The sequence below is a fragment of the Anolis sagrei genome, chromosome 5 (genome assembly GCF_037176765.1).
Source record: "Anolis sagrei isolate rAnoSag1 chromosome 5, rAnoSag1.mat, whole genome shotgun sequence".
Lineage (NCBI taxonomy): Eukaryota > Metazoa > Chordata > Lepidosauria > Squamata > Dactyloidae > Anolis > Anolis sagrei.
Genome location: NC_090025.1, coordinates 171,691,890 through 171,716,299, shown reverse-complemented (window position 1 = coordinate 171,716,299; position 24,410 = coordinate 171,691,890). Strand labels below are relative to the sequence as shown.

General features: G+C 39.9%; 1 protein-coding gene across 6 annotated transcripts in view; it reads left to right on the top strand.

The window, feature by feature from the left end:
• MYBPC1 (myosin binding protein C1) overlaps positions 1 to 15,577 on the top strand; it is a 100,526-nt gene extending 84,949 nt beyond the window's left edge. For 5 of the 6 annotated variants that reach the window (XM_060776872.2, XM_060776867.2, XM_060776871.2 and 2 more), the window contains 8 exons: positions 1,292 to 1,487; positions 2,918 to 3,057; positions 4,096 to 4,255; positions 5,697 to 5,833; positions 7,364 to 7,550; positions 10,328 to 10,386; positions 12,168 to 12,207; positions 14,868 to 15,577. In XM_060776872.2, the coding sequence (XP_060632855.1) occupies positions 1,292 to 1,487; positions 2,918 to 3,057; positions 4,096 to 4,255; positions 5,697 to 5,833; positions 7,364 to 7,550; positions 10,328 to 10,386; positions 12,168 to 12,188 (900 nt within the window). In that variant the 3' untranslated portion in view covers positions 12,189 to 12,207; positions 14,868 to 15,577. The remainder of the gene's footprint in view (positions 1 to 1,291; positions 1,488 to 2,917; positions 3,058 to 4,095; positions 4,256 to 5,696; positions 5,834 to 7,363; positions 7,551 to 10,327; positions 10,387 to 12,167; positions 12,208 to 14,867) is intronic. The other variant, XM_060776870.2, reaches the window with a different exon arrangement.
• The last annotated feature ends 8,833 nt before the right edge of the window (positions 15,578 to 24,410 follow it).

Below are 24,410 nucleotides of genomic sequence, written 5' to 3'. Positions count from 1 at the left end.
CGATTCCAAATGCGTCTGGGCATCGAGTAGACCTACCAGCCAAGGCTTGTAGATATTTCAGCTGGAGTTCCGTGGATCTGTAATACTGTTCTCCCTTCAAGAATTCTTAGAAAACTTCAGGGCTGTTTCCATCTGATGCTGTGAGGCTGAGAGGCTGTGCGCTCTCAGCCAGAGCTTTTGGGACCTTTCCCCTGGAATTTCTGTTTCTGTATCCCCGGATGTTCTTGAGAAAGGAAGCTTTTATACGGGATGAGCTGGTCTGCGTCCTATAGTTTAGCTTCCTTATGTGAGACTGCCCAAAATGGCTCCTTTCCCTCCCAGAGCCCTGAACAAGGGGTGGAACCAAAGCTTAATTATGATGGACAGGTGGCCTGCCCTATGATTGCAAACTTTAACAGAAAGAAAATAAAATTGGAGCTCCTGGTACAGCCGTACCAGCACATTTACTATTACATGTTGTGACTACTATGTGATGAAAAATGTAGCTACAGGCTTCCCTTGACTACAAACGAGGCAGGCCCTCAGGCCATTACAGCATGAAATTTCTTTGTTACAGCAAATTCTATGGTGTTCGCTTGTCTCCTAGTTGCACCTTTCATTCACTTGCCTGTATAGGTGTGTGCATGCGAGTGAATAAAAGGTGTGACTGGGTTGTTGTGAATAAAAGGTGTGACTATTATGCAAGGAACAGCAAAATACCAATTTTGCTCCCCCAAAAATGGAGGTGGACTTCTGTGTGATGATAACTATTATCCAATGAAAAACAGTATTCTATAATAATAATAATAATAATAATAATAATAATAATAATAACAACAACAACAACTTATTTATAGATTAGCATGGTATTTCTCTGTAAAAGCAAATACAATGGTATTTTGTTGAGTGGCTGTGCAAAATATGTGGATTGTCTCAATAGTTTATAGGAATAGTCATGCTAGGCCATTCTAAAAATTACTGAGAGAATGGCTTTCATCTAGAGCATATTAGTTGTGATAGGGTCCCATTGAAATCAAGGGGATTTACATGAATAATAACTATTTTACATTGACTCCACTAGGAACTAAATATGACTACAGCTGTATATCTTACTCTGCTTACTTTGGAATAAGGCTCATAAGTCCAATAAGTCAGGCTGGGAGTGATTCATTCCAGCTGCTCAGAAGAATAGTAATACTGTTGGATTTGTTCCATTAAAATCTAATGATTTGGGTGCTTATATTTCATGTTCTTTTTCAAATTCAAGAAGAAGTTTGCCTCCATGTAGATTTTGTTCTTTCCTTGGTCTTAGGGAAGACCAAGAGCTAAGGTATCTTGGAAGAAAAACGGTGCCCATGTAGACAAGAGCCAAATTAACATCCGCAACAGTGAAAATGATACTATCATCTTCATCCGAAAAGCAGAAAGGATCCACTCTGGGAAATACGACATGAAAGTCAAAGTAGACAACTTGGTGGACAAAGCTACAATAGAAATTCAAATAGTTGGTAAGTCTTTAAAAAATCAAAACTATAAAAGTTGTGGCAGTTCTTTAGTATGCATCAGTGTTTCCTAAAACACAGACTTAAAGAGGCTGGGAGTAAAAAGCAAGAAGGTGGTTACTGTGTTCCAGAACTGTTCTCTGATCCATTTGTATAGTTTCTAAAGTTTCCTACTATCTGCAGTAACTTATGAATGGCTCATTATTAATAATAGTAGTGGAATAGTAGTATTCCATTATAACATGTGTGATAAAAATATGGCATATTTTTATAACACTATTCCATCTTCCATAAAAAAGAACAGCAACAGTGGCAAGAGAACCACAGTACTCTAAAGTGATTTTAACATCATGCAACCCAACTTCTTTCTCAGCTGCCTGACTGCTAAACCACAGCCCAGAAGCCACGTTTACTGTATTTTCTGGTGTATAAGACTACTTTTTTTCTCAAAAGTTAGGGGACGTCTTATACGCCAGATGTCATCTTATAAGGTGGGTGCTGAAACTTCCAAGCTGGAGTGGAGAATCTGCGGTCACCACATATGGTGGGGGGAGCTAAAAAACTATGGTGGCCACATCCCCACCATATGTGGCAACCATATGAAAGCAGCAAGGATGGTGCTGTACAAGTACGATAGAAGAAAATCCACTCACCAGGATTTGTGGAAAGAAGTGACTGAATGTGGTCCCCTTAATGTGAGGGGTTGCCTCACCGGGAAGGTGTAAATGAAGGGTGGAGCAAGCTGCAGGCATCTGGGATGCCCAGAATATGGAAAAAGAGATAGAGCAGTGCTGTGCCCAGAAAAGCATGCCTCTTTCATCCATCTGCCCCACCCTTGTATCCTATTACCATATCTCCTTCTCAGCCTCTCAGATTTCGCTCTTGAGGACTGCAGTGAAGCAGCGCAGGCACGCATATGTGAGATCTGAGAGGCAGAGAAGGAGGTATGGTAATAGGAAAATTCCCATATTGAAATAAAAAATGATGTTTTTTAAATTTTTATTTGGTGTGTTGGAAGAGGGGTAGTCTTATACAGCGAGTATATCCCAAACTCTATATTTTAACTGGAAAAGTTGGAAGTCATCTTATACACCCAGTCATCTTATACGCCAGAAAATATGGTAATTTGATTAAAGAGAAGCTCCACATTGAGAATCAATGTCGCCTGGAGATGTGAAAAGGCTACATTTACAGCAGACTCCTTTACAACAATTGTGGCAGGAGGAGTCATCCTCAACTTCACAACTTTCATTGTTGTTGTGCCAGCTCTCATTCATGGAAACTCTTGGGTGGAAGTTACAATGCTGAAAATAGTCACTGGGAAAGTCTGGATCCTCCACTACAGCATAAATGATAGAAATTGAGAAAAATAATATGTTAATAATTTAAAAGTTTTTTAAAAAACAACAACAACGATATCACTTATTTTGCCACAGATCGCCCAGGCCCACCCCAAGTGGTAAACATAGTAGATGTATGGGGAGAAAATGTTGCTTTGGAATGGAAGCCACCCAAGGATGATGGAAATGCAAACATTACTGGTTACACCATTCAAAAAGCTGACAAAAAGAGTATGGTAGGTAGACTTTGCATTGTTATAGTATTTTTTCCACATTAAGCAGGTGCAAGTCAAGGCATTGAATTTTGGATGAGTTCCTTCTTACTTGGTTGACTGCTGAAAAAGATTTGAGAAACATTTCCACAATACTCAGGAATAGCCAGTTATTACTCAATTATTTTGCTATGACTTTGTTATCTTGTTTGTTGGCTACTTCACCCACAATTTGGTTTGTTCAGTAACATAGCAGACTCACTGAATTGTTGGGACTTGCCAGTCAAAAAATGCCTTTGACAGCCTGCCTGCCTGTCACTTACAGCACATGAGTCCTCTTGTATTTTACTCCCTTATATTAATAGTGTGTCTGTTATATATCCTACATGTGTATACATTAATTGTTAATATTCTTGTGTACTTATTGTTCATGGTTAGAAATATTTTTAATATTTTATATATAACAGATGTTCTCATTTTTAATACATTGCACAGGCTCTTCCATGAGGGTTAGGGCACAAGACCCCTGCCAAAGTGGAAAAACCATGAACCATGAAAACACACCTTTCAATAAACTCTAGCTTCTCCACACAACTCTATAGTCAACAATGCATGGCAATTCCAGCGGCATGTGTGAAGCAAGCTTGAGTGTAAATCAACAATTATTTCAGCTTTCCTTAACATGTTAGTATTGAAGAGCAGCATACACATTTATTTAATAAGTAACCATACTTCAAAATTATTGTTTCACATGTCTGAGTCTAAACTTATTGATATATCTCCTTATTGCTTGGCAACATATTGTACTCTAATGGCTGCAAATTTTGGCCTGAGTCCTAACCAAATGCAGCCTTCCAAATGTTGAATTCCAGCTCTCAGCATTACTCATTATTAGCTATGCTGACCACGTATGATAGAAGATGTCATCTAACAAAGCCCTGATTTAAGTCCTTGCTCATAGACACTTTTCTAGGAATTAGTCCCATTAAATCCAATGGGCTTTTCACCTGAATAGAGGTTGTCACCTCATTGAACTACTTAACTTGGGCTTCATTCTTGCAGGAATGGTTCACTGTTATTGAACACTACCACCGAACCAGTGCTACCATTACTGAACTTGTCATTGGCAATGAGTATTACTTCCGGATCTTTTCTGAAAACATGTGCGGTCTCAGTGATGATGCAACAATGACAACAGAAAGTGCTGTGATTGCCAAGGATGGTGAGCTAAATGAACTCTAAAATTTTGGGACTGACATATGGAAAGAAAGAAAGCTCAAGGAAAGAAGTATTGGAGTTCTTTGGGAAGCAGCATCAGACAAGCTGATTAAGTTTCCCTTTTAATGTGAACTTCTATCATTCACATTTACTGAGCTAATAGTACATGTCTGATTAGTTATTTGTACTTTTCTGAATTGTGATAGAGTACTCTAGTTAAAAAGTACACATATTACTGAGAATAACACCAAAAACTACATACTAGAGGGAACTACTTTCAAAAATCTATTTATTATTGCATGTATGAAAAGAAATTCATATGCACTTGAATAAAAGAAATCACAAAGTCATACAGAAGTATAACATACTGAACATCAGACTAAATCTTTTTCTGCTGCCTTGGAGACTAGGATGCAGAACAATAACTTCAAACTACAGGAAAGGAGATTCCACCTGAACAGCAGAAAGAACTTCCTAAGTGTGAGAGCTGTTTAGTAGTGGAACTCTCTGCCCTGGAGTGTGGTGGAGGCTCCTTCTTTGGAGGCTTTTAAACAGAGGCTGGATGGCCATCTGTCGGGGGTGTTTTGAGTGTGATTTTCCTGCTTCTTGGCAGGGGCTTGGACTGGATGGCCCATGAGGTCTCTTCTAGCTCTAGGATTCTATGATTCTATAATACTAAGAGAAACCAGAATTGACAGATTTATCAAATATATAGATCCCCAATTGTACCAAGAATAAAAGGGTTTGATTGTACATTCACAATGGAATGGAATACAAGATATTCAACCCTTGATTGAGTGGAAACATAAATATACCTGTCTTTGCTTGAGTGGGACAGTGGGAAACCCATTCATTTATTGAAACTTTTCAGATACTGAAGTTACCAATGATAGATTATAGAAAAATTGGAGTTTTGCCCATTGTATAATGTTGCAATAGAAAGTTTCCCTAGCTGACAACGTGTTGTGAACTGCAGATCTCCACAATCATTCAGCACCTGTGTTTCCAAGAAGAGCTATTTGGGTTCTCACAAGCTTAGTTCAAGATTAGTTCATCCAACTGATCTGCAATAATTGTATTTGGTTTAGGAAATGATTTGTTTTAAAAAATTCCAACTTTATTTGTGGTCCTGTGGCTAAGCCTTGACATCTCCTGCAAGAAGGAAGATGGCCAGAGAAGTTACTAGAATGGTTCTTGTCATTGCATATTAAGGAAAAGCCAACATGTCTACAAAGCCTGTAAACTACTTAGCATCCTATTTTGGGAGCTTGTGGAAGATTTAAGCCATGGTGGGGGAGATTTACATTCGCTGTAAGCATTGAGAAGCCTAGGACAGTTTGAGACAAGGTACCTGTTGGTACCTTTGATACAGAATCTGTTGTCTGCAAGGGGGGAATATATCTCCTTTAGCCATTTCTAACAGTTTCTGAACTTGTTATTTGCAGGTAAAGTCTACAAAAACCCAGTTTATGAGGATTTCAATTTCACCGAGCCACCAATGTTTACTCAGCCTTTAGCTAACACATATGCTGTTTCGGGTTACAATGCAACTTTGAACTGCAGTGTCAGAGGAAATCCCAAGGTAAAACAGTCATCTTGTTAAAATTACATAATAGTGCATGAGTATTTACATGAACATGGCCTTTTTCAAATGGGCTGTTTTTGCTAGATGATCCAAACTATTGCATGCAATTGAGGGAAATACGACTTTTTTTTTTTAAAGTGGGGCATCTTTGAAGAGAACAAAAATGAATGCCACTCATTTTGGACTAATAGCGGGAGCTTGCAGGATTAACTAAATATATGCTGGACCTGGGGACATATGCATTGTTGAATCAATGCAGACTGACACCACTTTAACTGTCATGGTTCAATGCTATGAAATTGTGGGAGTTGTAATTGTACATAGTCTTTAGTCTTCTCTGCCAAAGAGGGATTGTATCTCACCAAACTACAACTTCAAAAAGACAGGAGCAGAATTCAAAACGATCTTCACAGATTGGAGAGTTGGACCAAAAACTAACAAAATGAAGTTCAACAGGGACAAATGCAAGATATTCCACTTAAGCAGAAAAAAATTAAATGCAAAGATACAGAATGGGAGGTTACCTGGCTCAAAAGCAGTATGTGTGAAAAAGATCTTGGTGTCCTCGTGGACAGCAAGTTAAACATGAGCCAACAATGTCATGGGCCAGCTTAAAAAGCCAGTGGGATTTTGGCCTGCATCAATAGGAGTGTAGTGTCTAGATTTTGGGCACAGCAATTGAAGGGAGATGCTGACAAGCTGGAATGTGTCCAGAGAAGGGCAACTAAAATGATCAAGGGTCAAGAGAACAAGCTCTATGAGAAGTGGCTTAAAGAGCTGGGCGTGTTTAACCTGAAAAAGAGAAGGCTGAGAGGAGACATGATGGCCATGTATAAATATGTGAGGGGAAGTCATAGGGAGGAGGGAGCAAGCTTGTTTTCTGCTGCCCTGGAAACTAGGATGCAGAACAATGGCTTCAAACTACAGGAAAGGAGATTCCACTTGAACATGGGGAAGAACTTCCTAACTGTGAGAGCTGTTCAACAGTGAACTCTGTGCCCCAGAGTGTGGTGGGGGCTCCTTCTTTGGAGACGTTTAAATAGAGGCTGGTTGGCCATCTGTCGGGGGTGCTTTGAATGCAATTTTCCTGCTTCTTAGCAAGGGGTTGGACTGGATGGCCCACAAGGTCTCTTCCAACTCTATGATTATATGATTCCATAGTATTGTGCCATGGTATCAAACTGCAGTAATTTTACAGGGTAGAGGCACCTTTTTAAATCTCCACTCAGCCATAGAACCCTACTAAATAGCTTGGGGGTAGTCACCCTCTTTCAGCATCAGAAACTGTAGAGCAGGCATGGGCAAACTTTGGCCCTCCAGGTGTTTTGGACTGTTAGGAATTGTCAGAGCTGAAGTCCAAAACACCTGGAGAGCCAAAGTTTGCCCATGCCTGCTGTAGAGACTAGTCTAAGACTTAAATAGTTTCTATGTATATAGGAATTATTAGAGATCTAACTAGCTATATTCTGACCACATTTTATTTCCTACTTTTTGTGTCCGTGTGTGTATTTGTGCTTTTAACCACAGCCCAAGATAACATGGATGAAGAACAAAATAATTATAAGTAATGACCCACGGTACAGGATGTTTAGCAATCAGGGTGTTTGTACCTTGGAGATCCGCAAACCCAGCCCTTATGATGGTGGCACATACACTTGCAGGGCTGTCAACAATCTTGGTGAGGCAGAAGTTGAATGCAAATTGGAAGTTAAAGGTAAGGTCTTTTCTCCTGGGTGAAATAATTTGGGGCACTGAAAAGCGAGAGAAAAATCACAGGAAGAGAGCTGATGTTTTCCTTCATGCTTGTGAACATAGGACAATGTCTGGGAGTGGGGTGGGGTAGATGAATTAAATGTTAATAGAATATTATATAGAGCAGTGGTTCTCAACCTGTGGGTCCCCAGGTGTTTTGGCCTACAACTCCCAGAAATCCCAGCCAGTTTACTAGCTGTTAGGATTTCTTGGAGTTGAAAGCCAAAACATCTGGGGACCCACAGGCTTAGAACCACTGATATAGAGAAATCATGTTTCATAACTTACATGGAAAATAATCATAAAATGTTGATAAATTATTCATGCGTGACTGATAGCTATGGAAGATTATATTTCTGAATGCCAAGGATACAGATAAATAGATCATCTCAAGGCTAAGCTACATGACATATAGAATTCAAAGACATGGCTATATTCGTTTGGAATATCAGTATGCAAAGGGATCTTGTAGCACTTTGGAAACTAACTGAGAAGAAAACATTTCCTAGCATACGCTTTCATAGACTTTCCGCTACAAAAGTCTACTAGTTGCATCTGATGAAGCAGGATTATTCTACAAAAGCTTATGCCACCAATTTCTTTCTCACTATCTTTAAGGTAATACAAGATCATTTTGCATGATGACATGTAGAAAGCCTGAGACTACACTTTCAGTGGTTGCATTTTTAACATAAAAGCCACCTGGACAAAGGATTATTCACTTTAAAGAAAAGATAAAGCACTTAGTGCAATCTGTTCCTGAGAGAAGGCTGGATGGCCATCTGTCGGGGGTGCTTTGAATGCGATTTTCCTGCCTCTTGGCAGGGGATTGCACAGGATAGCCCACGAGGTATCTGCCAACTAAATTATTCTATTATTCTGTTTGGGCATGCATTTAATAATAATAATAATAATAATAATAATAATAATAATAATACATTTTATTTATTACCCGCCTCTCCTGATGGCTTGAGGCAGGGTACAACAAATTCAAAAACAAATGAACATAAAAATACAATAAATTACTAAATGGAATAGTACATATTATGATAATAATGTATAGGTATGAAAAAATATATAACATTCATTGTTTTGCTGGGTTGCTGTGAGTTTTCCAGGCTGTATGACCATGTTCCAGAAACATTCTTTCCTGACATTTCACCCACATCTGTGGCAGACCTCACAACCTCTGAGGATGCCTGCCATAGATGTGGGTGAAATGTCAGCAGAGAATGCTTTTGGAACATGGCCATATAGCCTGGAAAACGCACAGGAACCCAGTGATTCTGGCCATGAAAGCTTTTGACAACACATTCATTGTTACATATAGAAAAATCAATTAATCTAGTGTGTGACTAATACACTGAATGTACACTTGTTTGGGGACTTTCTATGTGTAATATCTCATGTATCTTATGCAGCAACTTAAGCAAATAGTAACACATCATAATGAAAAATATACACATGCACAGATATAACTGTGCATAAGAAATTTAAATTTCTTCCTTGACTTTTTCTGTTATCCATTTCTTTACCCAGAAGAAATGCTTTTTAATCAAACACGTTTTTCAACAGCACATGAGAAATGATTAACTGTTTAAAAAGCCACTTCAGTTCAAGTTGTTAATGTTCAACTTAGACTAAGCTGTCATTATAACTGATAAGCTTTTCATCTGTCAATCTTATATTTCTTCATAAATTCAGTCTGCAATTGTATTGTTGACAACCCTAACAAAACTATTTTTAAAAAGCCAGCATAGAAATACTGTATCACTACTTTTCAATGTTCTTGATGCTACTGAGTTTTATTTTTATTTTTCTAATTTGTGAAGGGTTATTAGAAGCTTATCTGCTCCATTTCCAGTTTCTTTATCCTCCCCATCTGCAAACCATACACTAGACTAGCATGAGAACTATTCCTGGTATAAGCGGGGAAAGTGTTATCAATAGTTCTCACGTATCATTTGGTCTTTAGAAAGGGAACTTTCTAAAAAATGCTGAGGGCAGTTAACCCTCCAAAAGTTGCTGGTGTGAAGTTTCCATCACCAACTGTATATCCAATAATAAGGAATGTCAGAAGTTATAGCACTTCATCACACTAGATGGGAAAAAATCCACTTAAAATCCAGTTTCTGCCTCCTGCAGAATTCTGGAATTTGTAGTTTAGTGAAGCTGTTAAAGGCTCCTCCCTAAACTACAAACCCCAGAATTCTGAAGAAGGCAGAAACCAGGTTTTAAGTGGATTTTTTTCTCTACTGTGATAGTCAACATCTGGTGAGTTGCCTGATTTCCTGGGCATAGTACATGCCTACCGTTTTTTCAAAAAAACTTGTTATTTGGTTGCTAATGTGGAAAGACAGAACTCATTGAAATTGAACATGTTAGATTACTTGGAGTATTCAAAGGAGTTCTGAATACGCCCCAGAAAAACCAGACTTGTAAAACCTCTTATTCTCAAGTAATGCTTGAAGTCAACAGTACCACTCCAGATTAAGTGACTTAAGGACTGTGACCTAAGAAATGTTCCCGTCATATTGCTGTTGTGGGGTCGCTTATGACATTCAATTTGTTGAGACCAGAATATTGTTTATTCTTTATCAGCAGAGACACATTAAGTAAATAACATCTGATGTTAAGACCACAGGAAAGAAAGGGAGGGGGGATTTAACAGTGTTAAACAATGATGCAAAAGAATGTCAACCAAGAATAAATGTTGGTACAAATATTCTAATTCTGCAGTGATATATCATGGAGTAATGACCCCAGGAGAACCAATCTTCTTGGCGGGGCAGAAAAAGGTTTCTAAACTCATATTCCACTGGGCATCACCTTCCATTTCATTCCTTTTTTCCTATATAAATTGTGTTTGCATGAGAAGTGTGCATTTCCCATTTGTTCTTACATTGTATGTTTGTTCCATGGCATACTGGCTATGACATGGATAAAGAAGGCCAAATTAATCAAGAATCTAGGAACTAATGTTTAGATTGTGAAAATATCAAATTAGAACTTCCACTTCATCTCTAGTTAACACCTCACACTGTAATGCAATCTGTTTCACTTACAAATCTCTTAGGAGCATCCAGCCAACATCAAAAATTGTGTCTAGATAGTTTATTTTAGGGGCCGTGGTGGCACAGCGGGTTAAACAGCTAAGTTGCAGAACTTGCTGACTGGAAGGTCAGTGGTTCGAATCCATGGGATGGGGGTGAGCTCCTGTTGTTAGCTCTAGCTTCTGCCAGCCTAGCAGTTCAAAAACATGCAAATGTGAGTAGATTAATAGGTACTGCTTCGGTGGGAAGATAACGGCGCTCCATGCAGCCACATTACCCAGGAGGCATCTATGGATAATGCCGGCTCCTCAACTTAGAAATGGAGTTGAGCGCCACCCCCCAGAGTTGGACACAACTAGACTTAATGTCAAGGAGAAACCGTTACCTTTACCTTAAGATTAGTTTATTTCATTTTTTTTGGTAATTCTGTAGACTGTACTTCAGAGCTGAATCAATAATTAACATTGGTTTTATAAGCCAATTATCACATTTTAATTATTAAAAATGGCCACACGTAGGCAAACTAACAATGCAGTCAACTAGAGAGTTAGTTCCATCAAACTTATTTCTGAGAAAATATATGGTAACAAATAACACTGTAGAACACAGGTCAACAAAATAATTCTTGGTGTCTTGGTTTTTAGGCCAGTTCCTGGGGTTATTGGGGATGTGAATTCAGAAAACTGCACTGAATAGTCCACATCAGCTCTAGTTTCTTACCATGATTTTCTGCCGGTGTGCAGATAAATAGTATATGGCATATATTCTGTATCTCAGAAACTAGAGCCGATGGGGGAAAACTAGTGCCATTTTTGGAATAAGCAGGAGAAATATACCCAGAAACAGAACACATAATTGAGGCACCAAAATGTGTGTTGGCCAGTGTAATATATAATTACCAGTCTACCTAAATTTGATTTTTAAGGACTCTTCCATTTGAACCTCACTGAAAACATATAGTTAGAAAGGTCTATGCAGAATCAATATATTTTTGTTACACAATATCAGCAATGTTTACAAAGATACAGAATAGAATGTGAATTGTGTTGTTTTTTTATACTGTGCTGTTCATACTTGATTATTTTGCCTGTTAGGATTCTGACATATATATATATATCTATCTATAGTTCACTGCTATGTGTGTGGCTTTCCCCTCTACTGAGAAACATCCTGGAGATATATATATATATTTATATTTTAGCATAGTTAGTTGTTTTGATGCTAGGTGAGTGACACAATCTGATTGGCTCCACTGTGTTCTCTAGACTAGTTGCCAGAGCCAACCTTTTGTGTTTGTGCATAATTAATAAAGTTTAATGTATTAATGGTAATGTTAAAGTAGTGCTGGACCCCTGCCTATTTTGACTTTCCATTTGCTTCTCTTTCTTTCTCTTACCTGTTTTACATGACTAAGGATTCAATTACCATCTTATCATAGTTGTGGACATAATTTCACTCAACGAGTTCTGTAGTTTTGTGTTTAGCAAGTTAAGTGCTTACCACTTCTCTCTTTCTCTCTTCCTTAGTTGCACAGTAAGGATTTTTGAATGTATAGTGTCATCTAAGGTAAGCTTTCATATGGTCCTTGCATATGAAGCTTATGTCTGTTGTCATGTCATACAAAATCTACTGGCGTATGGCGTAATTTTCATTATGGCATTTAATGAAAATGGGGTAATCAAACTGATGTGGTAATAAACTGACTTTTTATAATATTGTGCTATTAATTAACGACTATCACCGAAACTGCCCCATAAATGCTTGTGAAAGCACTTCTCTGTAGTGATGCAACCATTTACTAATAGCATATGTAAATAACATCTCAAGAGGATAGGAAAAAGCATGAGCCAGGTTAACAGCTTACTATACATCAATAAGCAAGCTGAATATCACAGCATTCCAGCATCTTAAGATAGTTATTTGCCTCAAAGATCAGAGGCCTAGAGAAATTATGCTAATGATAGCCAACTGTTACCTAATTTTACTTGAATATTTTACATTACAGCAACTTTAAAGAATGCTTTACAAGCATGCCCATTTTTTTTTCTTTGTCTATCTTTGGCATTCACAGAAGATTAGAAAAGCATAACCCATGAGAATGGTTTAAAAACATATTCAGTGGCATGGCTCTGGTGATTTTAAGTCAAAATCATAGAATGTGGTTTCAACTGGATGTAGTAGGCTGCAGAAAAATGGTCTTTTATGTTTTCATTGGGTGGAAAAGAGTCTACCCAACTAAGGGTCAGTGGTAAAAAGTGGCTTGGTAAGACCTGGAACCTATTGGAGAAGTTTGATTAAATACATCCTCGAAAGGACCTTGTGTTTCTGATTCACAGAATGAATCAGAAACGCATCTGAAGGTAAGTTTTTCTTTACTAGTTGGGGTTGTGCATGCTCTGAGTCCAGACACATTGCAAGAAATTGTGACAACTGTACAATGCCTTATGCCTTATAGTAGGCCCTGTTATATCTGCTATGAGGCATAAGGCACCGTAAAACTCTGTAGGCTAATGAACTACTTTTTGTGTCACTTGTATGATTATATGTGTCGGTACAATTTATTGTCCCCTAGGAGAGCCATTGGAAAATCAAAAATTATTGTCATGATCATTTATAATCAGCTCAAAAGAAAAGGGCTGTACAACAACAACAACAACAACAACAACAACAACAACTTTCTTTTTGTATCCCGCCACCATCTCCCCAATGGGACTCATGGTGGCTTACATGGGGACCAAGCCCAGTCAAACAGTATTCAAATATACACAATAAAAAACATATACAACATCATAAAAACATAATTCATCATGCAACAACCAGTAGCCAAACATAGCGGACATTTCAAAACCAAGGAGCGAGGCAAGGGTTTGTGCAATACAACTGATAGAAATGTGCAAGAGCCAGATGATAAGGTGGGGCTGTAAGGGCCACATAAAGTTAGTGTTCTACAACTACAGAGGCAGGAACAATAGTAAAGTGCAAGAGCCGAAAGTAGGGCTTTTTCAGCCTTAAAAAGGTCTGAAAAACTAGGCTTATACTAGAGTATATACAATAATAGCTCCGAAGATCCCAAATTATGCACAGCACAGATGCAGAAACTCTCATTTGAATTATCAAAGACTCATGGGCAAACAACCCATCCTTCTTAACTGGCTCAACATCTCCATCTGTCATGAGAAGTAGAATACAGAGTTCTTGATGATTCTCATTCTACATAAAGTTAAGTACGAGGGTTGAATGAAAAGTAATGCCTCCACCTTCGTAACTCCTCAACAGATGGCAGTACTGGTATGCGGCAGGTACTGGCTTGTTCAGTAGACTCTCCTCTACAGTTCCATTTTGGCAGGAAGCCTTAGCATTAAGCAGTTGTGTTGTTAAAGTGCAAAGTATGGAACCCTGCTCAGGCGGTCGGTCAATGCGACTTAAGTAATATGCAGTCATTGAATTCTTGACAGCAGAAGGTGTCACCCCAAAGAGATTCATCAGAGAATGCAAGCTGTTTATGCTGATTGTGTTGATAGGAGTACTGTGCATCATTGGGCGAGTAAGTTTAAAGATGTTGAGGTGGGAACATCTGACGCGTGACAAACAAAGAGTTGGACGTCCTATGACAGCAACTACCGAGTTTCACAAGCAAAAGCTTGACAGATTGATTCAGGCCAATCGTCGTATCACTCAGAGAGAAATTTCAAGCATAATTGGCATTTCACAAGAACAAGTTGGTCACATTATTACTTTGCTTGGCTAGCGGAAGATCTGTGTACGATAGGGACCTAGGATGAGAGAACTGTGAGGCACTGGTTGTGGAAACAGAATGTCGACTTCTTCCGTGACATCTTCAGAAAACTTGTTCATCGTTGGCAGAAGTGCATCCAATTGTCTGGTGATTATGTCAAAAAGTGAATAGTGGTAGTTAAAGAGCACATTCTAAGGATTATTTCTGCATTTGATTTATTAAAATATTCCCATCCAAACCCAAGTAACGAAGGTGGAGGCATTACTTTTCATTAAACCCTCGTATTGGAGTGATCAGATACAGTGTAGGAAAACGCTAGAGAGCCTGCGCATGTTTACACTGAAGCAAGTTCAAGAGAAATCTCTCCTACACCTCACTAGCTAAAGCATGAAGGATCAGGTTGCTCATAACTGGATCTCATTTTTTGTTTTTTTAAAACAAACACCTGTTAATTGGGTTGCCTTAACTTTTGCCTTTTCTTTGTTTGTAGGTGGGGTCTCGTTCTTCAGACTACTTATGCAAGGGGTGCCTCCACATATCATTGATTCCTATATGCAAGAATTACAAGCAAGCAACCCTGGCAAAAAGTAGAGCCTCACCACAATGCTTCTCTGCCACTGCATTGGGAAATTGCTAGCCAGCATTGAAGCGTTTTAACTCCCATCACAGCACTCCTACAGCATGGCCTGATAATATCATATCTTCCTTCTCCTTCCTTCTCTTTCTCTTGCTGTTGCTGGAAAGAAAATTCACGCATGGATTGCTTTTTGGGGTTGAAATGAATTACGTTGAAGCTTACCCACATTTTGTAATGTTCCACAGTGTTGTGTGTTTCCTGTTTTCTCTCTTTCTCTTTTTTATGCCAAAATGAGCTAGGTAAAATTGCATGAGAGCTAATTTTTTAGTTTGTACCTTATATGGCTAGATATATCTTTTTTGTGAGAAGCAGATACTGCGAATCTCAGTGGCAATGCAGTCAGGCCTGGAAACATATACCTCTTTTGATAAATAATGGATATAACACTTTTCATAGGCTGCTTTTTAAAAAGGACTTCTTGGTATATGTAACATGCAGCATTTAACAGTTGTTTCAGCTGAAAGTATCATCCATTAGGAGTTTCTTTCCTCCATTCATTTGTGAATCCCATTTCTCCTTGCTACTTATGTCATGTACAATAAAGCTGAAGTGTTGAAGACCTAGTCAAATATTTGGGAGACTTTTCATTCACACTGAGCTATCACCACCATTCTGTGTTTGTTGTCTCTTCATTATTACTCAAACTGCATAGCAGGGGTGCAGAAGCTTCAAATTCAAAATCCAATTAGGTTAAGAACTCGGTACTACAATAACATGTCCTGACAAATTAAGCACTAGAAGCAGTATCAAAATTCAGTTGTGCAATGGCAAATTAAGATCATTAACTGTTGAACCCCAGGCCTAATCTGACCTGCCAAGAGTTGTGTCTTCTCCCAAAGTCTCACCTGCTCCCAGAGAGCCAAAGGAGTTCAAGCTATCACCGATAGGAAGTGGTGGAGACTCCCTTTCCTGCATCATTTCCAGAAATGTCTAGAAAAGTTACCTGAGGGAGGTGATAGGGATCAGTGTCTGCATCTTGCATCCTCATTGTGGCCCTCCAACTGTTTGGGCCCCCAGCTCCCAAAATTCCTGATAAGCTGGCTAGGGCTTCTGGGAGTTGGGAGTCCAAAATTGCTGGCGACCCACAGTTTGAGGATGCTTGATCTAGATCCTGGCTGAAAGATTAGGTGGAACAGTTTCACTCAGGTCATTGTCAAGGGATCAAATGACATCACCGTGTATGGTCACAATTCTGGCACCAAGGACATGGCCAACATAATATAGTCCATAGAAGACAGTAGTTGAGGGAAATTTTAGGGAATTGCCTTGGTGGCTCAATGGATTAAACCCTTGTGCTAGCTAAACTACTGAGCTGAAGGTGGTTCAAATCCATGGGATGGGGTAAGCTGCTGTCTGTCAGCTCCAGCTTCCCATGCAGGGACATGAGAGGAGCTTCCCACAGGATGGTAACACATCCGGGCATCCCCTGGGCAACATCCCTGCAGACCGCCAATTCTCTCATACCACAAGCAACTTGTAGTTTCTCAAGTTGCTTCTAACACAATTAAAAGGGGGTGGGGAATGCAAGGCTTTTGCACCAGGCAACAAAATTAAAGGATCTGAGAACTGTGCTGCTAACTGCAGTCCTAACCATATTTACTCCGAGACCTCAATGGGACTTATTTTCTAGTGTGTTTAAGATTGCAGCCAAAAGTACCCTTTTGTATTACATTACATAACTTAACTATATGAAAATATTGCACTGTGTATGCATGCATACACCCTAAAGTCAGTGTGAAAGCAAATGTGAACATTTAACAGCACCACCTCGATCCTAATCCCAATATCTGATCAGAAGTCACTAAATTTTCAGTGAATTTATTCCTATCTAGTGGGCACAAATTGGAGAAGGCTGGGCATGCTCAAATACTATACTACCTAATAGATTTATTTTTTGACGCCTAAGCAGCAGGACTTATATGACAAATGCTGGATGACTTAAAATTTACGTGGATTCTTCAAAGCACCAAAATCCGGCCTTTTAAACATGTAATGCAGTTCCAGTGTAGTTACTTGATATTTATCGTATCAGAAGTGAACCAAGGGTACAATTGTAATGTATTTAAAAAACACAATGTTTAAAAACTTGGCATTCTTTTAAATGTCTTTTGACCAGTAGCTGACCACTTGGAGTGCCTCTGGAGTCACTATAAGGAGGTCCTTCACTGTCCATGTGGCAGGGCTCAGACTGCATTGTAATCGGTGGTCTGTGATTTGGTTTTCTCCACACTCGCATGTTGTGGACTCCACTTTGTGGCCCCATTTCTTAAGGTTGGCTCTGCATTTTGTGGTGCCAGAGTGCAGTCTGTTCAGTGCCTTCCAAGTCTCTCAGTCTTCTATGTGTCCAGGGTATAGTCTCACATTCGGTATCAGCCACTGATTGAGATACTGGGTTTTATCCTGCCACTTTAGGACTCTCGCTTGCTGATGTGTTCCTGCAAGTATCTCTGTAGATCTTAGAAAACTATTTCATAATTTAAGATGTTGACATGCTGGCTGATATCTGAACAGCGGATATCAGTTACTTCAGATAAGAATATATTATTTCACCATGATCTAAGAATAATCCCTGTGACTTGAAAATTGAGTTATGTAAAAAAAATCACAGGGTATGGTGACAGCCAATAGATTTAAAACAGAATGTGGTTAAAGTAAATGCAAATACTTGGCATTGTTTTAATGATTTTGAAAGATGCACACCTGTAATTCACTTTTGTGATCATTGTGGAGATCAGAATTCTCTACCAGCTACACAACAACCAAACTCCCCTGTTCCAACACCACATTTTGTCCTGCTGTAGCTCTCACTGTACAACATGGCCATTTGTTGACCAGTGGATAGCAGAGAACGGAAGAGACACACAATGTGTGATATCACAGAATTGTCAGATCTCTGGAAGGTACTGGAGGATGTCTGATGCTTAACCAACAATGGGACACAGCTGGACCCTGCATTGCCGCACTCCAATCTCCATCAATTGAGGGTACTGCAGCTTATAACCCAATCGTATTGAAACCTTTTTGCAGACTCTCAGAGAGCCATTTCACTTGCTCCTTTCTAAATGAAGCAAACACATCTTGAACACAAATCTAGGCTCACAGAAAGTATTATATATTAAAACGAATTTTCAATATTATTCCTGGTATTTCCGACAGAACAAGGATTGTTGTTTTGTTTTGTTTTTTAAAAAAGCATGACTTCCTGCCTTTATGACAGCACTGGAGTTCAGTGAAGATTGCTATGTGCTTTCAAGTTGCCTGTTGACTTACGGCAACCCCATGAATTCCACTGGGTTTTTCTTTGGCAAGGACTAGCCAAAGGTGGTTTTGCCAGTTCATTCCTCTGAAATATAGCCTATGAAAACCTGGAATTCATTGGTTAGCTCCCATCCAAGATTAGGTAAAGGTTGTCCCCTGACATTAAGTCCAGTCATGTCTGACTCTGGGGTGTGGTGCTCATTTCCATTTCTAAGCCGAAGAGCCGGCGTTGTCCATAGACACCTCCAAGGTCATGTGGCCGGCTGCACGGAGGGCCGTTACCTTCCCGCCGGAGCGGTACTTATTGATCTCACATTTGCATGTTTTCAAACTGCTAGGTTGGCAGAAGCTAGGGCTGACAGTGGAAGCTCACACCACTCCCCGGAATCAAACCTGCGACCTTTCGGTCAAAAAGCTCAGCGCTTTAACCCACTGCACCACTGGGGGCTCCCATCCAAGATTACAAATATTTAACATGTGTTTAGTAAACAGATTTTTGTATGTGTTTACTGAAGTGTACTTAAACCTACAAAAATGCAGGTTATAATTAAATACAGGTTAGAATGAGAAGAAATTCAGAGTATCTTCATTTAAAAACACACAATATAGACTTTTCCTCCTAAAATAAAGTCTTCACCAGCTGACGGGAAGGACACCAAGGAGGGAGGTAGTGTGTTCCCCTCTAGAATTAATGCAGATTGCACTTCAGCTGCCACGGCTCAGTGCTATAGAATTATGGGTGTTATAGTCTTACTAGGTTTTTAGCCTTCTCTGCCAAACTGCAACTTCCATGATTCCATGGCATTGAACCATGGCAGTTAAAGTGGGTGTCAACTGAATTCATGCTGCAGTGTAGATTCACCAAGTGTTATTTCTGCCTCATTATTATTATTATTTGAAACACAAGATGAGTCCACAGCAGACACTCTGCTGGCTCTTGAATTGGATCACGCCAGACACTTCCCAAGTGTCTAGGACTGTGTGATGTATCGGTGAATAATGCGTGAAGATCCCAGTAAGGTGGCCTTCTGCAACTGGCAGATGTTGACAGTGCCGGTTGTGTTTAAGTGCAGGCCAAGGTCTTTAGGCACTGCACCCTGTGTGCCGATCACCACTGGGACCACCTGCAGCACCCACTCTGGTGTTGTATCTTATTAAACTACATTGAACCATGGCGGCTGAAGTAGTGACAAACTGCATAAATTCTGGCGTGATCCTATTCAAGAGCCAGCAGAGTGTCTGCAGAAACAGAATGTCCTCTTCTGTATTTTCACAGGATGTACCTATGAAAGTAATGGAATCAAGTGAAGTGCCTCTAGTTCCATTGAATGGGAGAATATGGATCTTCAGATAATTTGGGCCTAGGTCAATTACACAAAGAAAAACTCTTCTAAAGCAATATTCTTCTAAAGTATCTGAATGTGCTTCCATGCAACACCATTGTCTACATGAAAAAGTCAATAAAGTAAATCATTGATGCATGATATGTATATGTACGCAACAGTGGCACAGCGGGTTAAACCGCTAAGCTGCAGAACTTGTGGACCGAAAGGTCAGTGGTTCAAATCTATGAGACAGGATGAGCTCCCATTGTTAGCCCCAGCTTCTGCCAACCCAGCAGTTCGAAAACATGCACACGTGAATAGATCAACAGGTCTACCTCATTGGGAAGGTAACGGCACTCCATGAAGTCATGCCGAGCACATGACCTAGGAGGCTTCTATGGACAACTCCAGGTCTTCGGCTTAGAAATGGAGATGAGCACCACCACCCAGAGTTGTACTCAACTAGACTTAACATTAAGGGGAAACCTTTACCTTTATGTATATGTGGATTGAACGTAACATGCCAACGTACAAGAGGAACCGTGAAACTTCCAGCAATATACTGCAGAAATATTTCCATTACTTGGCATTTAAACACACGGGCATGCAGGCAGCAAACACTGCCTAAGTCAGAACCTGAAAGATGCTGATTGGATGGGTGCCTGGTTGCTTACCCAAGCTCCTCTAATTTTAGAAGCAAATCAGAGTTGGACCTTGTTTATAGAACCTTCTGCAGGCCTGTTCACTATTGCTAATGATGAATGTTTAAGGGAGACCAGGTAACTCCAGGTGATGTAGGCTGTATTTCAGAGGAAGGAACTAGCAAAATCACCTCTTGAGTATTCCTTGCCTAAGAGAACTCTATAAAATGCATAGGATTGCCATTAGTTCACTGACACATATACACAAAGAGTCCGGCAACATCTGGATGGCCAGAAGCTGCTCCTTCTTCGTGCACTTACCTGGGAGTTAAGTCCCACAATGGAGTATCTGCAAACAGGCATTTATTTAACTAATGAACTTTTGAATGTCCTACAAACCAAAGCATACATTTGGGAGATGTATGGCCTGTTAAAAACTCAGAAAGATACAGGGAGTAGAAGTCATTTATACGCTTCAGAGTCAATAATCCCATTAAGTGGCTTTAGATTCTGGACTCAATGTTCAGTGTATATGCTTTAAAGTGGCCTAGACCTATGGTGGCTCCATGAATTTCATAACGTTTTCTTAGGCAAGAAATACTCAGAGGTAACACTGCCAGTTTCTTCCTCTCAAATACAGCATATGGGTACCTGAGATGTCTTGGCAGTTTCCAGTTCAACTACAAACCAGGCTTGACTTTGCTTAGATCCAAGATCAGATGGAATCTGGTAGCTTTAGGGATGGGGAAGAAATATCTGCTTGTTTCTAACCTGAGCAGCACAGAAGGTGAGACCTAGTACCACAATAATTGGGAGGGAAGGAGTAAATTAAGCAAATACATTGAACACCTGAATTGGGAATTTGCAGCAACGTATCAGTTAAGCTCTGTAAATTGGGTCAAGCTGTTGCTCTCCTGTATGGCTGTATGTGCCTTCAAGACCTGTTGACTCATGGTGACCTCATGCATTTCATAGGGTTTTCTTGGGCAAGGAATACTCAAGAGGCAGCTTGTTAAATCCTTCCTTGGAAATATAGCCTACAGCAATCTGTGATTCCTGGGCTATCTCCCATCCAAGTTCAAATGAGGGCTGATCCTAATCAGCTTTCAAGAACAGACAGAATCTGATACATTTGTGGGTATTTAGATATATTTTAGTGGGGATGTATATTCCATATAGGGTGCATCTACACTGCTGAGTAAACGCAGTTTGACACCTTTGAACTGCCATGGCTCAATGCAATGGAATCACATTAATTGTAGTGTTATAAGGTCTTAAACAACAGACTGGTTCAAGATTGGGAAAGGCGTACGGCAAGGCTGCATCCTCTCACCCAACCTTTTTAACGTGTATGCAGAACACATCATGCGATGTGCGGGGCTTGATGAATGCAAAGCTAGGGTGAAAATTGCTGGAAGAAACATTAACAACCTCAGATATGCAGATGACACCACTCTGATGGCTGAAAGCGAGGAGGAGCTGAGGAGCCTTCTAATCAAGGTGAAAGAAGAAAGCGCAAAAGCCAGGTTGCAGCTAAACATCAAAAAAACCAAGATTATGGCAACAAGAATGATTGACAACTGGAAAATAGAGGGAGAAATCGTGGAGGCCGTGACAGACTTTGTATTTCTAGGTGCAAAGATTACTGCAGATGCAGATTGTGGCCAGGAAATCAGAAGATGCTTACTTCTTGGGAGGAGAGCAATGTCCAATCTCGATAAAATAGTAAAGAGTAGAGACAACAGACTGGCAACAAAGATCCGCCTAGTCAAAGCCATGGTATTCCCTGTAGTAACCTACGGATGTGAGAGCTGGACCTTAGGGAAGGCTGAGCGAAGGAAGATCGATGCTTTTGAGCTGTGGTGTTGGAGGAAAGTTCTGAAAGTGCCTTGGACTGCAAGAAGATCCAACCAGTCCATCCTCCAGGAAATAAAGCCCGACTGCTCACTGGAGAGAAGGATACTAGAGACAAAGTTGAAGTACTTTGGCCACATCATGAGGAGACAGGAAAGCCTAGAGAAGACAATGATGCTGGGGAAAGTGGAAGGCAAAAGGAAGAGGGGCCGACCAAGGGCAAGATGGATGGATGGCATCCTTGAAGTGACTGGACTGACCTTGAAGGAGGTGGGGGTGGTGACGGCCGACAGGGAGCTCTGGCGTGGGCTGGTCCATGAGGTCACGAAGAATCGGTGACGACTGAACGAATGAACAACAAGGTCTTTAACCTCCTCTGCCAAGTGCTGGTGCCTCACCAAACTACAGCTTCCGGGAGTCCATAGTAGTGAGTAGGCCTGGGTAACAACGGAAAAATTTGTTTCTAAAATCAATTCGTTTTTTGGGGGGCTTTGCGTTTCGTTATTTAAAATAATTACAAATTTTTCCTTTAAAAAAGTTCGATATTTACGAAATTTCGTAAATGGTAAAAAAAATTACAAAACAATAACGAAACAATAACGAATCGATTCGTTAATGGCGGCCGCGATCGCGCAATACGCTAAAAAAACTTCTGAAGCTTCCCTCTTCCTCTGTTGTTGACTGTTGGTGTGATATTATAATTTTTTTCACTAATTAAACAAAAAACAACTATAAAACTTGCCCCAGACATGCGGAAATAATAACAAAACGACCTCAAACCAATAACGAAACGAATACATAACGAAATACGAAGCATTTACAAAACGTATTTAAAAATTCGTTTCGTTTTTAAGTTGCTCCAGAATGGTTTGTTATCGCTTCGTTATTAAAAAATTAACGAATTTTTAACGAATTACGAATTAACGAAACGAAACCGCCCAGCCCTAGTAGTGAGCCAATGCAGTCAAAGTATTTATTTATTTTGTATACATTATTACATTATTATCATAGTAAAATATCAGTATTATATATTACAAGGGTTGAATGAAAAGTAATGCCTCCACCTTCGTTACTTGGGTTTGGATGGGAATATTTTAATAAATCAAACACAGAAATAATCCTTAGAATGTGCTCTTTAACTACCACTGTTCATTTTTCCACATAATCACCAGACAATTGGATACATTTCTGCCAACGATAAACAAGTTTTCTGAAACTGTCACGGAAGAAGTCGACACTTTGTTTCCGTAACCCATTGTGCACAGATCTTCCAATAGCTAAGCAAAGCAATAATGTGACCCTCACGTTCTTGTGAAATGCCGATTATGCTTGAAATTTCTCTCTGAGTGATACGATGCTTGTCCTGAATCAATCTGTCAACCTTTTGCTTGTGAAACTCAGTGGTTGCTGTCACAGAACATCCAACTCTTTGTTTGTCATGCAAGTCAGATGTTTGCACCCCAACATCTTTAAACTTGTTCACTCAATGATGCATAGTACTCACATCAACACAATCACCATAAAAAGCATATGGCATCACTTGAGGACCCCTCCCCACAGCACCAACTGCTGCTTTGGGCCAGAGAGAAGAGGGGGGGGGCAGGGGACAGCTCCACCTTGTCTCCTGCATATGGTAACAGTTGAAGACCCCTCCTCCCAGCACCAACTGCTGCTCTGGGCCAGAGTGAAGAGAAAGGGGGCCAGGGGACAGCTCCACCTTGTCTCCTGCATATGTGTCATCAGTTGGGGACCCCTCCCCACAGCACCAACTGCTGCTCTAGGCCAAAGTGAATTGAGCGGGGTCCAGAAGACAGCTCCACCTTATCTCCTGCATATGGCATCAGTTGGGGACCCCTCCTCCCAGCACCAACTGCTGCTCTGGGCCAGAGTGAAGAGAAAGGGGACCTGGGGACAGCGCCACCTTATTTATTTATTTATTTATAAATAAATAACCCTCCCAGCACCAACTGCTGCTCTGGGCCGGGGGAGGGGGGGAGAGAAGACAGTTCCACCTTGTCTCCCATGCTATTCTAATAATATAATATAATATAATATAATATATTGTATATGCATATAATATTTATAATATTATAATGTAATACAATATAATAATAATATATTATAATTACATGTTTTTATATTACATGTAATATTACTAATAGTATTACAATATAATGGTATAGTACAATATAGTACAAGGGTTGAATGAAAAGTAATGCCTCCACCTTCTTAACTCAACAAATGGCAGTACTGGTATGCGGCAGGTACTGGCTTCTTCAGTAGACTCTTCTCTACAGTTCCATTTTGGCAGGAAACCT